At 44.9% G+C, this 13,516-nt stretch overlaps 1 protein-coding gene across 1 annotated transcript; it reads left to right on the top strand.

Moving 5' to 3' along the window:
- Nucleotides 1-1,850: 1,850 nt before the first annotated feature.
- On the top strand, nt 1,851-13,108 carry obsl1a (obscurin like cytoskeletal adaptor 1a; the record flags this gene model as incomplete). The annotated part of the gene is given in 24 exon segments (XM_054624184.1): nt 1,851-2,243; nt 2,325-3,027; nt 3,834-4,103; nt 4,309-4,569; nt 4,681-4,986; nt 5,078-5,344; nt 5,435-5,710; nt 6,113-6,227; nt 6,417-6,577; nt 6,737-7,009; nt 7,115-7,390; nt 7,484-7,759; nt 7,865-8,140; nt 8,234-8,332; nt 8,335-8,508; nt 9,311-9,580; nt 9,674-9,940; nt 10,665-10,931; nt 11,086-11,198; nt 11,329-11,482; nt 11,664-11,825; nt 12,196-12,300; nt 12,398-12,664; nt 12,831-13,108. Coding segments are annotated over 24 exon segments (6,009 nt in total), but the record flags the coding sequence as incomplete, so codon positions are not given.
- Between the last annotated feature and the right edge of the window lie 408 nt (nt 13,109-13,516).

Raw genomic sequence — 13,516 nt, 5'->3', positions numbered from 1 at the left:
TGCCAGATCATTTGGGCTGAAATGCTTCCAACGCTTCGTCAATCTTTTCCTTATCAGTGTCTCATACATCACAGAGAACAGCCTCAGACTACACCTTTTTCTTTGTAATGCAGTTTAAGAACATTTGGTAACTATTGTTGTTTCTGCCTATTCTCTAGCTCACTGCTCTATAGAAATCATTTACTAATAATGACCGACTCTAGTTTGACCTTATTTATGGGTCAGCATGACTCATGAGTGAAGGAGCTAAAGCAGGTGGGGTGTCCTTTCTCTTTGGAGGTTTAACTCTGAATGTCTGTTGAGCTGAGTGATCCACAGCAGAGCTCGGCTTCCCCTCTATCTTTAGTGACCCGCGGTCTGTGAATGGGGGGGCCTAACTTTATCTGGACCTCTGTCGTCCAAGCTGACGGTATTTTTAGGTGGCGGCTTGCAGTGGCAGCAGCTGTGAAAGCATTTAATGCCCCCCCCCCCCCACCCCCATTCCAACTCTCTCTCTCACTCTTTAGCTGCTGGACAATGACAGTATCAGAGCTGACGCATAAACCAAGCGCTCGGCTGAAACGCTGTGGTCATTTTCCTCTCTGCCACCTGCAACCTCACGCCACGCCGAGGGGACACAACCGAGACCTGACGCCTGTGACTATGGGCCGCCGAGTGTGAATGGAAGATCTACTTTATCTCACTTGCTGTGACTCTCAGCGAAGAGGAGGTTTGCCAGAATCTACAAACAACAAACCAAAGAAGGGACAAATCAATGAACGTTTTGAGGACAAAATCTTTAAATATACCCCCCATCGGTGGCATAATGCTTTAAAGACAGCGACTCATATAGAGGTAAGTTTATCCTTTCACTGTTTTGTTCAGGCCTGCTGAAAAAGAATGATTTCTACCCAAGTGCCAACACAATGCTCAATTTGTAGCTGAGCCTCTTTCAAGTCTTTACTGATCATAACACTATAGAAATATCTGACATGCCACCCGGAGAGATATTTTTCCAGCCAAGACCAAGCATGACTACATGATCCATGCTGTTCAGAGGACATGCATCGGATGAGAGTGTGGTGCGTCATACGGCAGGGACGGTTAATGCCGAAAGAGAGATAATGACAACATGAGAGAGATAACGTTTTCCACTGGCTGCTTCATGATCAAACCATACGCTGTTGGAATGCAGAAAGATGTTATCAAGAAGGGGGAAGTTAGCTTTATAAAGGGAATGGCAACAATGCAAAGAGACAAAGACAATCCATCAGGAGGGATACAGGTGACTTTCATGCTCCATACATACATAAACTAATGAGTCAGTTTGGTCTTATTTAGTGGCTCCAGACTGCACAGTTTGCATGCTGTGTGGCACATGGTCTCCTGTCTTATTTTGGACAGACTACTTTATAAATACACTCTTCAATGAGTTACAGCACCAGCTGAAAGACCACCGAGAGTGGTTTACGATTGCTCAAAACCTACTTTACTAAACCACCAAGCATGTGATAAACACCTTACTGAACATGTTGAGTTAAGCCTTAATGGCTTGATCAATGTATGTTGAATATATTAAACTTTTTAGAACACTCCTCCCTGCAATGAATCATCTAAATCGGATTCCTGCTCGCAAACTCCTGATTTTCTCACAATGTGTCACTAGAGTCAAGGCAAGAAAACTCTCAATTGAGTGTTTAGATTGTTACTTTGGGTCTGAGCGTCAATGAAAGTCGATTGCCTAATGAAATATACATTTTCTTTATCTTACAGCTCCTTTCCCAGAGATAAGAGGCTCTTACTGAGGAGATCCCGCAACAAAGTCAATTCCTTCATTCAAACCACAGAGAGGGTGACTTCGTCATGGATATTTTGGAGGTGCGCCTCGTGTTTTGGGCTACCCACGCCCTGTGGTGGCACTTTGTGGCTCAGACGCCACACTGAGGTGCCAAATTGGTGGGGACCCTCGTCCTGATGTGATCTGGGAGCGTAAAAACATCCAGATCTTGTCTGATGGACACTACAAGCTCTCCGAGGACGGAAACGCATACCTGTTGACCATTACTGGAGTATCTCTGCAGGATGCTGGCCAGTATATTTGCAAGGCCAAGAATAGCATAGGTGAAACTTATGCAGCCGCCTCCCTTAAAGTGGAAGGAGAGGCCCAGCCACAGGAAGGGGGGCAAACGCAATTAGGAGTCAATGGTATGCAGCAACCAATGAGGGAAAATGGAGAACTTGAACACCAGAATGGCTACTGCAGAGTGACAAATGCCGAACACAGGAGAGAAAATGGAGAGGATCTAAATGGAGAGCACAAGCAGATGTTTAGTGAAAAACAAGAGGATGTAGATTTAGCGTCTGATGATAAACCTCGATTCCTCATCAAGCCCCTCTCTTTGCGTGTGGATCGGGGTGAAGATGCCGCCTTCTCCTGCAAAATGTGGGGCACTCCTCTGCCCGAGGTAACGTGGGAGAAAGACGGGAAGAAGCTGAACGACATCTTTGAGAGTGCACACTTCAGCGTGAGCAATCAAGATGGCGGCTGGTTCCAGCTCAAAATCTACAGGACGCGCATGCCAGACAAAGGCGTCTACACCTGCAGGGCCATCAACTGCCATGGCGAGGCCTTGGCCGGCGCCGTCCTTCTTATCGAGCCCGTACCGGAACGAGAGGAGAGTAAAATGTCCTCGAACGGTCAAACCAACAGTCAGTGGTCACCGAGGCACAGGGGCGGGAGGCTCAGCTTGTCGAGGGTCATAGAGGAGCCGCCTGTCAGAGCGTCCAAAGCCAAGAAGTTTGCAGTGGCAGAGGGGAAACACGCCAAGTTCCGATGCTTTGTGACAGGGAAGCCCAAGCCAGAGATCATTTGGAGGAAAGACGGGGTTCCCCTAGAACCCGGGAGACGTCATCTGATATTTGAGGACAGAGAGGGCTACTACACGCTGAAGGTTCTGTACTGTAAAGTGCAAGACACAGGACTGTATGTGTGTGCAGCATCTAACGCTCTTGGAAACACCCTCAGTGCTGTTCACCTGTCCGTCAAAGGTAGGAGATAGATTCCTGCTTTTCATGCACTTCTAACTGCCAGATTTCTAAATGTAACACGATATATATTATTATTCAAAATGCCAATGGCTTCTTAGATGGATGGAACATCAATGCAATTATAAATAACTCAAAAATGTCAAAACAACAGCCGAGAGCAAATAACAAAACACAACACAAAAGATTCTGTGCCAGTGACAATTCTTGTCATTGTTAGTAAATATCCAAATAAATCAATCATTGTGTCACTGATGCATCCAACCACAAGCTGCACTTGTTCAGGCTAATAGCTCGTGTGCATTGTTGAAATGCATGGCATCTCCTTTTAAAGTGGCTAATTATTTTGTCCTAATCCCTTCATAATGGGGAGATAACTCTCCGGGTCAGATGCCTTTTCATGTGTTCAGTCCTGCACTAAGCCAGCTGCCTCTATCATTAAGTGTCAGTTTAGGCTTGGGGTCAACTTTTCAGTATTTAATGTACAGATAACATAGAGTGGCATTAGAGCAACGGAGCACGGCTTAAAAAGTATTTAGTGGTGGCACGAGAGATTCGAGTGAACTGAAAGAATTTGTACTACAAGGAAAAACTGTTAAATATACTGCAACAGAGCACACTCTTTGTGTTTTAATAATCCCCATAAATCTTTGTACACGTGTCCGACCATAAATATACAACTGTTTATCAATTCAAGCCATGACTCTAGGAAAACACATTATGTTATTACTATAACTACAACTATCCTAAATCATCCACTGTTTGTTGAGTCAAAACATCTACCCTTACCCGTTTCTGTTGTTCTCCAGGCCCAGCGGTGCGGTTCAGGCGTCCGTTAAAAGACGTAGAGGTGAGGGAGAGGGATGTCGCCGTGCTGGAGTGTGAGGTGCCCGATGAGTCGCTCCCAAATGCCTGGTACCTGGAGGACCAGCGGCTGATGCCCAGCAGTAAATACGGGATGGAGCAGAAAGGAGCCACACGAAGACTGACCATCCACGATGTTGGGACGGACGACGATGGAGTGTATCTCTGTGAGATGCCAGATGGAGGGAAGAGCATTGCAGAGCTGTCAGTTAAAGGTTTGTTGTACTGAATGTGGGTTTGTGGGATACATTTAATTGATCATGTACAATTAGACAGGGTAACACTTTACAGCATTTAAGATTTAAATTTATACACCATCTTTGGATTTGCTACAGAGAAAAAGATCCCCACTAAGTTTAGCGAATGAAAATAGTTGTACAATACAAATGAACGTAAATAAAATAATTGATCTACTCACAGGTACTATTATTCGTAAACTTACCCGGAAGCTGGAGGTCCTGGAGGGTGAGAACGCGGTGTTCTGTGTGGAGGTGGAGAGCGACGACATGGAGATCCACTGGTTCAAAGACGGCTTGAAGCTACATGAGACTCATCAGACGATCCTCAAGTCTTTTGGCAAAACTCACATTCTGGTTTTTGTCAACGTGGCCTATCAAGACTCGGGGGTAGTGAGCTTTGTCGCAGGAAGATCCAAGACCTCATCGCGTCTCAAGGTCAAAGGTACATTCAGGAAATGCTAACGTGCATGTTTGTTTCACCGTTTCAAGAATTGGTTTGCAAAGACTTTAAGCTTTGAGTTTTAGTATATTCTTTGTATTTTCCCCCTTTTAGCCACAAGACATTGCCCTCCTATCTGCCCTGTTGGAGTGAAAATGGATGCGGACCGACCCAACAGCACCCTGCTCACCTGGGTTCCAGCCCCAAACAGCCAGACCTCCACCCGATCCATCTTTGTCGTGGAGAGACAGGAAGTGGGATCCCAAGAGTGGCAGAAGTGTTTCACCTCAGACACCGCCACCTCAGCTGAGATCAACAGCGACAGCGTGCCGTGCGAAGGCGACTACCGGTTCCGTGTCTGTTGCATCAACAAGTATGGGCGAAGCGGCCATGTGGAGTTTCCCAAAGCTGTGCATCTGGGTAAGGAACTTTCTGTGAAGTAAAAATTGTACATGTGTTAGCTGGCAGACTTTTTTGTTAAATTGCATTTCTATTTTTTCATTTTCCTTAGTTCCTGGACCAAAGATCTGCAGTAGGCTCAAAGGCTGTGAGGTTCTGGAAGGAGAAGACGCTCCCTTCTCCATCGAACTGTCCACCCCGATGGTTGGAACCTGGTTTCTGAACAGCGCTCAACTGCAGCATGGCGGACGATATTCAATACAACAGTCCCAAACACAGCACTCATTGGTTATCCGTGAAACTAGCACTACAGAGGACACAGCAGAGGTCACGTTCATAGCCAACGGAGTCAGGGATTCAGCCGTGCTCAAGGTTAAACGTAGGTGTAACTATCTATTATTTCTGTTAAATTGAACATGTGATGGATGCATTTCTTTGGAGTTTATCTTTTGTGTTTATTTCTTTGCAGCTGCTGTGGTGAAATTCAGTCCTCTGTCAGACCATGACAGCAACAAGAGGGTGGACATTAGTGACCCCATTGTGCTCTACTGTGAAGTCTCCCACCCCTTCGCAAAAGTAACCTGGTTCAAAGATGGCAAGGAGCTCGAGGTGTCCGATGGCCTGAACATCCAATCCGATGGGAACATGAGGAGGATTGTGATTCAATCAGCTGATGCATCTCACTCTGGAGTTTATTCATGTGAAACTTCAGGAGAAGTCATCAAATTCAACGTGGATGTTGCAGGTAAAAGGTTTCTTAAAAGTTGATAAAGATTATGTCTTATTATAAACTTAACTACTCTGATATTTATTCACGTCCAATAATTATATACAAATTGTGTAAGTATATATAAATGGGTATGTTTTACATCCATCGAAAATTTTACGAGTTATTTTTATGTTATTTTAATATTTTAGGGGTTCTTTTATCTAGACGAATGCTACACATTTACTATTTGCAACTTTTCAAATGTGCTTTTTCTAATTTTTATATCAATCGAAAGTTTTAATGTGACCTTCGACTTTATTTAAATCCACTCGGTTCAACCAAATTGTAGTCAGAATATTTCTCATTTTAAGGAGGCATCTCTGGTACCTTGTGTTCCAGCTGTTGACATCCCTCATCCCTCCTCCTGTTATTTTTCAGGTCCCCCTGTGGAGTTCAGGCCGGTTCCAGAGGAGGAGCTCAATAAGAGCAGCATGGAGCTGGACCCCGTGGTGCTGCTCTGCCATGTCTCCACAGACGATGCTGAAGTCGTGTGGTAAGACGATGAGATCATTCCTGTTAGAAAAATGAAAATGATCAACTGGTACTTCTATTTTTTGAACGACCGATCACTTAAATGTATCTATACTTTACAAAGCAGTATTCATTTCATTATTTTGTATCTAGTTTATTATTTGAAACCCTGTTTTTTACATTCTACTGTATTTGATTCATTGTGTCTCAGGTATAAGGACGGCTGTGAGATCCAGCCCTCTGACAACATCACTCTGCAGGCAGAGGGAAGCATGAGGAGGCTGATCATCCGCTCTGCAGAAACCTCAGACGCTGGCAGCTACACCTGCCAGGCAGGAAACAATAGCATGGAGTTCACCGTTAATGTCAAAGGTATATATATACACAAGTCTGACTGCTGTTGAGTAGCGTACACAACATTGATTTGCTAGTGCAAGTGCAGAACATCTCCCTTATTGCATGTTTACACAAACATTAGTTACATTAGATATCTTAATTGCTCTCACCCTGCTTCCTCTGACTCCATCACAGAGCCTCCAGTGATGATTGTGGAACCTAAGGATGATATTGTGATGGAGAGCTATATCTCAGAGGAGATCCACCTGCAGTGCGAGTTGTCTCGTTCCAGTGGGAAGGTGCGGTGGTCCAAGGATGGACAGGAGGTGGAGGAAAGCGACTACATTAAGTTGATATGTGAGGGTCCTTACAGGAGGCTGACCATCCTCAGCGGCTCGGTGGAAGATGGCGGAGAGTATGTCTGCGAGACAGATGGAGACTCTGTCTTTTTCCAGCTTAGTGTGAAGGGTAAGGCTGAAATTTCCCATAGAGCTTACTTCTGATTATATAATACATCTAATACAAATGTGTGGAAGTGTTGAAAAGTGTTTAACGATCCTCCTCCTGTACCAGAGCCGCTGGTAAGAATCGTTTCCCCGAGTGAATCAGAGCTGGAACTGACTCATCTGGCCTCTGAGAGGCTGGAGCTCAGCTGTGAGATCTCCCTGGCGGATGCCCCAGTCCGCTGGTACAAAGACGGCCTGGAGGTAGAGGAAAGTCACAACTTGATCATGGAGGTGGATGGGGCTCGACGCAGGCTGGTTATACCCACAACCACCGTGGACGACACAGGGGAGTATGTATGTGACACTGAAGATGACTCTGTGGCCTTCCTGGTCACTATTGCAGGTAAGAATGAGGACTTAATGATAGATCTAAGACTGTTTAAAAGCATTTTCTATGATTCCTTCCTCTTTAATGACTTTTGTACTTTTCATTTAGAACCACCAGTGACACTTGCTCGTCCCCAAAACGCGCCTGACAATCTGGAGAGTTTCGCCGGCGAACCGATCGTGCTGGAGATCGAGGTGTCCCGGTTAAACGCTGAAGTCGTGTGGTGGCTGAATGGCAAAGAAGTAGAGGAGAGCAGTAACGTCACCATCACAGAGGACGGGCTCATCCATCGTCTGACCATCCACTGTCCCACACCAGAGGATTCTGGGAAATACACCTGTGACGCTGTTGATGACAAAATAGATTTCCAGGTCAAAGTTTCAGGTAAGAGGCAATGTCGGCTTTTGAGATGCTTTCTGTACCAAAATGCAATTTTAAAGACAGCCACTATGTTATAATGACTGCCAATATGTAATTCTGCATCATCAGAGGCTCCAGTGAAGATCCTGAGGAAGACAGAGATGAAGACAAATCTTAAATCTATGCTTTCTGATGACATTGTGTTGGAGTGCGAGCTCTCCAGAGCCAATGCCGTGACCAAATGGTACAAGGATAACTGTCGTGTTGAGGACGATGAAAGGTTCTGCGAAGAGGAGGAAGGTGCTTTCCGCTCATTGGTCATCCTGAGCGCTGAACTTGGAGACTCAGGAGAGTACTTCCTGGATGCTGGAGACGACAACATCAGCTTCCAGGTTACTGTAGAAGGTAGAGTTACATTAGTGAATTTTATAAAGTAAATGCAATGGTTTTAAAACTGTTCCCTTAAATTAATCATCTGTCTTTTCCCCTTTGTCTTAGAGCCTCCAGTGACAATCGTAGGCAACTCAAATGACGCTGACTACCAGGAGATGGTGGAAGGCGATGACCTGATCCTGGCCTGTGAAGTGTCCCGTGCCAACGCCCCGTCCAGTGGTTCTGCAATGACAAGCTGCTTACCAGTGACTCCCGGACCTACATTGAGAGCTACGGCACACTGAGGAAAATTATCATCTCAAATGTCCAGCCCTCAGAATCTGGGAAGTATATGTGTGATGCTGTGGACGATAAGATGATCAGCGTTGTCCGGATTCAAGGTGAAAACCCACACTGATGTCTCCATAGATATAATCATCAAAATGATTACCTAATATTTCTCTCTCTTTCCCTTTCATTCAAAGAGCCTGCGGTTACGTTTGTGAACAAAGAGGAGGACATTGTCGTGACAGGTTATGAGGCAGAGAGCGTGACTTTGACGAGCTACGTGTCCAAGGAAAGCGCTTTAGTACGTTGGCTGAAAGACTGGACGCCCGTTGAATGCGAACGTTCCCGAGCACTCGTGGAGGGCCATAAACGCACCCTTACCATCGAGCCTTTGAGGCGCTCTGACGCTGGCGAGTACACCTGCGATGCCAACACGGACCAGATTCGCTTCAGCTTGCTGGTGAAAGGTTAAAATCTCAGTTTGATCTTCTCCTCCGATAAAGTTATAAAACATTTCTTTTTGGACTGAAAAGAAAAATTCAGCTTTGATTTGTTTTTTTGTATCGCAGAAATGAGAATCAAGTTTGTGAAGCCACTCCGGGACACGCTGGCCCATGCCGACAGTATGGTGACCCTTCGCTGTGAGGTGTGTAAGCCTAAAGCAGACGTCCAGTGGCTGAGGAACGGCGTGGAGGTGGTTGCAAGCAGGAGGGTCTCCATTCGGGCGGATGGTGTTGAGCGAAGCTTGACTATCCACCGTTTAACCAGAGAGGATTCTGGGGAGTACACCTGTGAGTCCAGAGATGACCGGACCGTTGCCACGCTGAGAGTAGAGTGTAAGTATGCCTGTGCTCAGATTTTCTGTCTTTTCTTACATGAGGTAGCAGGTTGATGAACTTTCTTGTGTCTCTTTAGTGCCTCGAGTGGTGGAGTTCCTCACAGAGCTCCACAACACTGCTGTGCTTGAAGGAGAAGATGCCACCTTCAAGTGTGTGGTTTCCCCCGAGGATGCCCAGCTGGTCTGGCTCATGGACAATGAGGCCATCACCCTTGGTGATCGTTTCCAGGCAGACCACAACGGCCTGTGCCACACTTTGGTTATCAGGAAATGCCAGATGTTGGACTGTTCGAAGATTACAGCAGAGGCCGAGGGACAGATAAGCAAAGCCAGCCTCAAAGTTCAGGGTAAGGCCATTTAATGAAAAGAAAGCCTAAGTTTATATTCAACAGTTCACTGTGGTATTTTATATATCTGTCTCTCCTCCCTTATATATTCAGAGGCTCAGGTCATGTTTACAAAGAAAATGGAGGCTGTCATGGCAGAAGAGTTTGGCGACGCCACCCTGGAGACAGAGATCAGCCTTGAGATGGGAGAGGTCCAGTGGATGAGGCAAGGGGTGGTCATCCAGGCCGGTCCCCGACACACGCTGACCCAGAACGGCTGCAAACGCGGTCTGATCATCCAAAACCTGACTCTGTCAGACCGGGGGACCTATCGATGCGAGACTCTGCATGACCGGACGCAGGTCAAGCTCAACGTAGAACGTAAGAATAGAATGAATATACTTTTGCATGTTTGATAAATTACCTAAATGATTTATCAATTTTCTAAATTGCTGTGCCAACAAACAGATTAATCAACTAATTGTTCCAAGACTTGAGACATACAATCAAAATAGAATTTTTGAATACTTTCTAATATTTTGAGACTTCTCCGAAACAGAACATTATATAATAAACAGGAACGACTTTAATCCAGGAGACAGTGTAGAGAACCACTTTGTGACTGGCATCCCATCTGACAGTTCTAGGTAACCAAAGAAGAGACCGTATTGTCGGCGTTCTTCACACTATGTCACAGTGCAAAAAGATACTAAGAATAGCAGGACTAGACCTGTACGTGTGAAAAGGTTTTTGAAACACAGCCATGCTGTTATACAATAGTGTGCTGAATGACACTGTGACAATGAACCATGGAGCTCCTGTAGATGTTGTTTTTGTAATGTGATAAACTCGGCTGGGTCTATATTTGAACCACCTCTTGTTGTCCTTGAAACACGATGTTCTTTCCCTTTACAGGGAAAGGGTTAGCTACGCCTTAAAGAAGTGTGATTATTTTTAAAATGCAGATTTCAAGGTCAAAATGTGTTGCCCATATTCTATTTCCCCAGGGTTTAGCAACTCTTCTTCACATGTATCATTTCTAAATCTGACACCATCCCTAAGAAGAAGTGTATTGTATTAATAAAACATCTCATCTCCAATCCAGCCCGTAAAATCTCCATCCGTAAAGGCCTAACTGACCAAGAAACCGTTGAACGAGAGACTGCCTCCTTCGAGGTGGAGGTCTCCCACGCAGATGTGGAGGGAATCTGGCAGAAAGACGGCATCCGGGTGAAACCCAACAACCAGTGGCGGGTGAGCACCAATGGGCTCGTCCACGGCCTCACACTGTCCAACCTCACCCTGGAGGACACGGGCACCATCGTCTTCTCAGCTGAAGGGGTGCGCACAACGGCCAGGCTCACTATCAAAGGTAAATATCTATCTATCTATCTACCTTATGCTACCGTTGGTAGTTTTTGAATTTGCAGTGTAAAACTATTAGGTTATTTTAAAGAAAAAAGAAGCGATTGATTCATCAGGTTGTTGATATGTTGGTTTACTGATTGGATTTGTTTAACCGACAGAGACTCCGGTGTCTATCCTGAAGACTCTAGCCGACGTCCGTGTGGAGGAGGAACTTCCAACCACTCTAGAGTGTGAATTCTCCCGACAAAACGTCGAAGTCAGATGGCTCAAGGTAAAATAAACCAATAAATGCCCTCATTGCTCTTGAATATGTTTTGGCTCGTTGTAGAAAATTGCAGAATGTGATGGGAAAGTTTAATACTCGTGAAAAATACCTCTGTTCCTTTGCTTCCATGAATCAGAACGGGACGGAGCTGAAGCCGGGGAAGAACTGTCGGATCTACTCCATGGGCCGCAAGCGCTTCTGTCAGATCATTCAGTGCTCCCGGGCTGACTCTGGCACCTACACATGTGACACAGGGGAAATGAACACTTCTTGTTCACTGGAGGTTTATGGTAAGAATCTGAACACAAGCTATTACAACACACATCATATTAACTCTAAGTTATATGTTGTGTTGTATGTGCAAACACTGAAAAAGTGTGTTGAACTATTGTATATCTCCACCTAGAGGTTGCAATGAGAAAGATTCTTATTGTATTTATGTTGATCTTAATCTTTTTACTTACCTCACAGAGCATAAGTTGGAGATAGTGCATGACCTGGAGGACCTTTACATTCAGGAGGACCAGAATGCTGTCTTCATGTGTGAGGTTTCTCTGGAGAATGTTACTGGGGAGTGGTACAAAGACGGCAACAAGATCCGGCCAACTAACACCATCAAGATCCGCACTGAAGGTCAGAAAAGGAGGGTGTTGATTATTGATGGGACTGGATGATTGTGTTAAGATGGTGAAATATATTAGATCACCAACATTGCCAATCTGTTGTGCTGAATATCTAGAGGGGGCAGGCACAAGTAAATAAAATAGGTGAAATGTAAATACATCATTTTTGAGTGACTGAAAAGCTCCATCTAATGTAGGCTGACCTCTGGTGGCCATAAAAGAAATAACAAGACCAGGGAAGGAGCAGAGAGAAAAGATATACACGATTAAAAATGTAACGATACAAGAACATAAAGTGTCTTATTCAGGTGTTTGACCTCCTCGAGCCTATTTAAAAGCTTCAATTTAGATCCTACAAGTCTGTTGTTGTTCTCCTTCAGTGACCAAACACTTCCTACTGATGTGTAACGTCACTGCTGAGGATGCTGGGGAAATCCGCTTTGTAACCAGGGATGTTGAATCTACAGCTTACTTAGAAGTAGAAGGTAAGTCCATTTTTACCTCTAGTACATCCATTTTTAAGGATGCTAACAGCTTGAAAATGTTCCCTACAAAATTAAAAAATGTTTTCTTTTACTTCAGAGCTTCCTGTTTCCATTGTAAAACCCCTGCGAGACCGAACAGCCCTGGAGAAACACCGCGTGATCCTAGAATGCACCGTGTCCACGCCTCGCTCCAGCGCCGTTTGGTTCAAGGGCAGCGAGGAGCTGGTTCCCTCAGATCGAGTGGAGATCCTTGCCGACGGATGCTGCCATAAACTAGTGATCCAGCAGGTGGCAGTGGACGATGAGGGCACCTACAGCATCGAGGTTGGGGAGCACACATCCGAAGCCAAACTTTTGGTGGAAGGTACGTTGGGTTAGGAGCTAAGGACTAAGAAATGTGTTTCAAATGTCCCTGAAGAAGGTGAAATGAGTAGTTCAGTATAACCGTTACTGCTCCAGCTTTCAACATAATAGGTAGCAATAACTTCTCTCTTATGTACCTTACCATGACTTTTTTCCCCTCTGTGCAGCCCAATCCCTCGTCATCGTCAAAGAGCTCGAGGATGTGGAGGTAACTGAGCCTGAGCCTGCATCCTTCCAGTGTGAGGTGTCTGTGGCCATAAACAAGCCTCCCCTTTGGACTCTGAACGGAGACACCCTTCAGCACGGCCCCTCCGTCCGCCTGGAAAACCACGGGACGGTCCACAAACTCACCCTGAAACACACCAGCGCGGACATGAGCGGGGTGGTGAAGTTCACCATCGGCAAGGCCAAGAGCAGTGCCACGCTCAGTGTAACGGAAGATTAGAGCAAGAGATGGAGACGCAAGTGACTCTGAGACAAAGAAAGAAACTGACTGCAACAATGGGAACTGCCCATGTCACCTAAAACTTTTCAAACATCCATTTGTCATGTTTGAATAACCTGCATTTTTCCTGTTCTGATTTTAATTCAAATTGAGGGTATTCAGTGACGCTTAGTTAAATCAGCAAAGTTATTCCCTTTTTTTTACTGTGTAGTTTATGATATTTGAATTAAAGTTTCTAATTGACTTTACATTCTTGCATTCTGATGAAAATTCCCCCAAAAATAAAACACAAAGTAACAGTGGTTAATAACATGGCATCAAATGTGATACATTTATTAAAAAATAATAAATAAAAACTAAAAAAAAAAAAAATGCATTCATCAGTATTTGTTAAAATAAAGATAATAA

Source organism: Anoplopoma fimbria, chromosome 22, assembly GCF_027596085.1.
Source record: "Anoplopoma fimbria isolate UVic2021 breed Golden Eagle Sablefish chromosome 22, Afim_UVic_2022, whole genome shotgun sequence".
Classification (NCBI taxonomy): domain Eukaryota; kingdom Metazoa; phylum Chordata; class Actinopteri; order Perciformes; family Anoplopomatidae; genus Anoplopoma; species Anoplopoma fimbria.
This window is presented reverse-complemented; position numbering and strand designations above follow the sequence as displayed.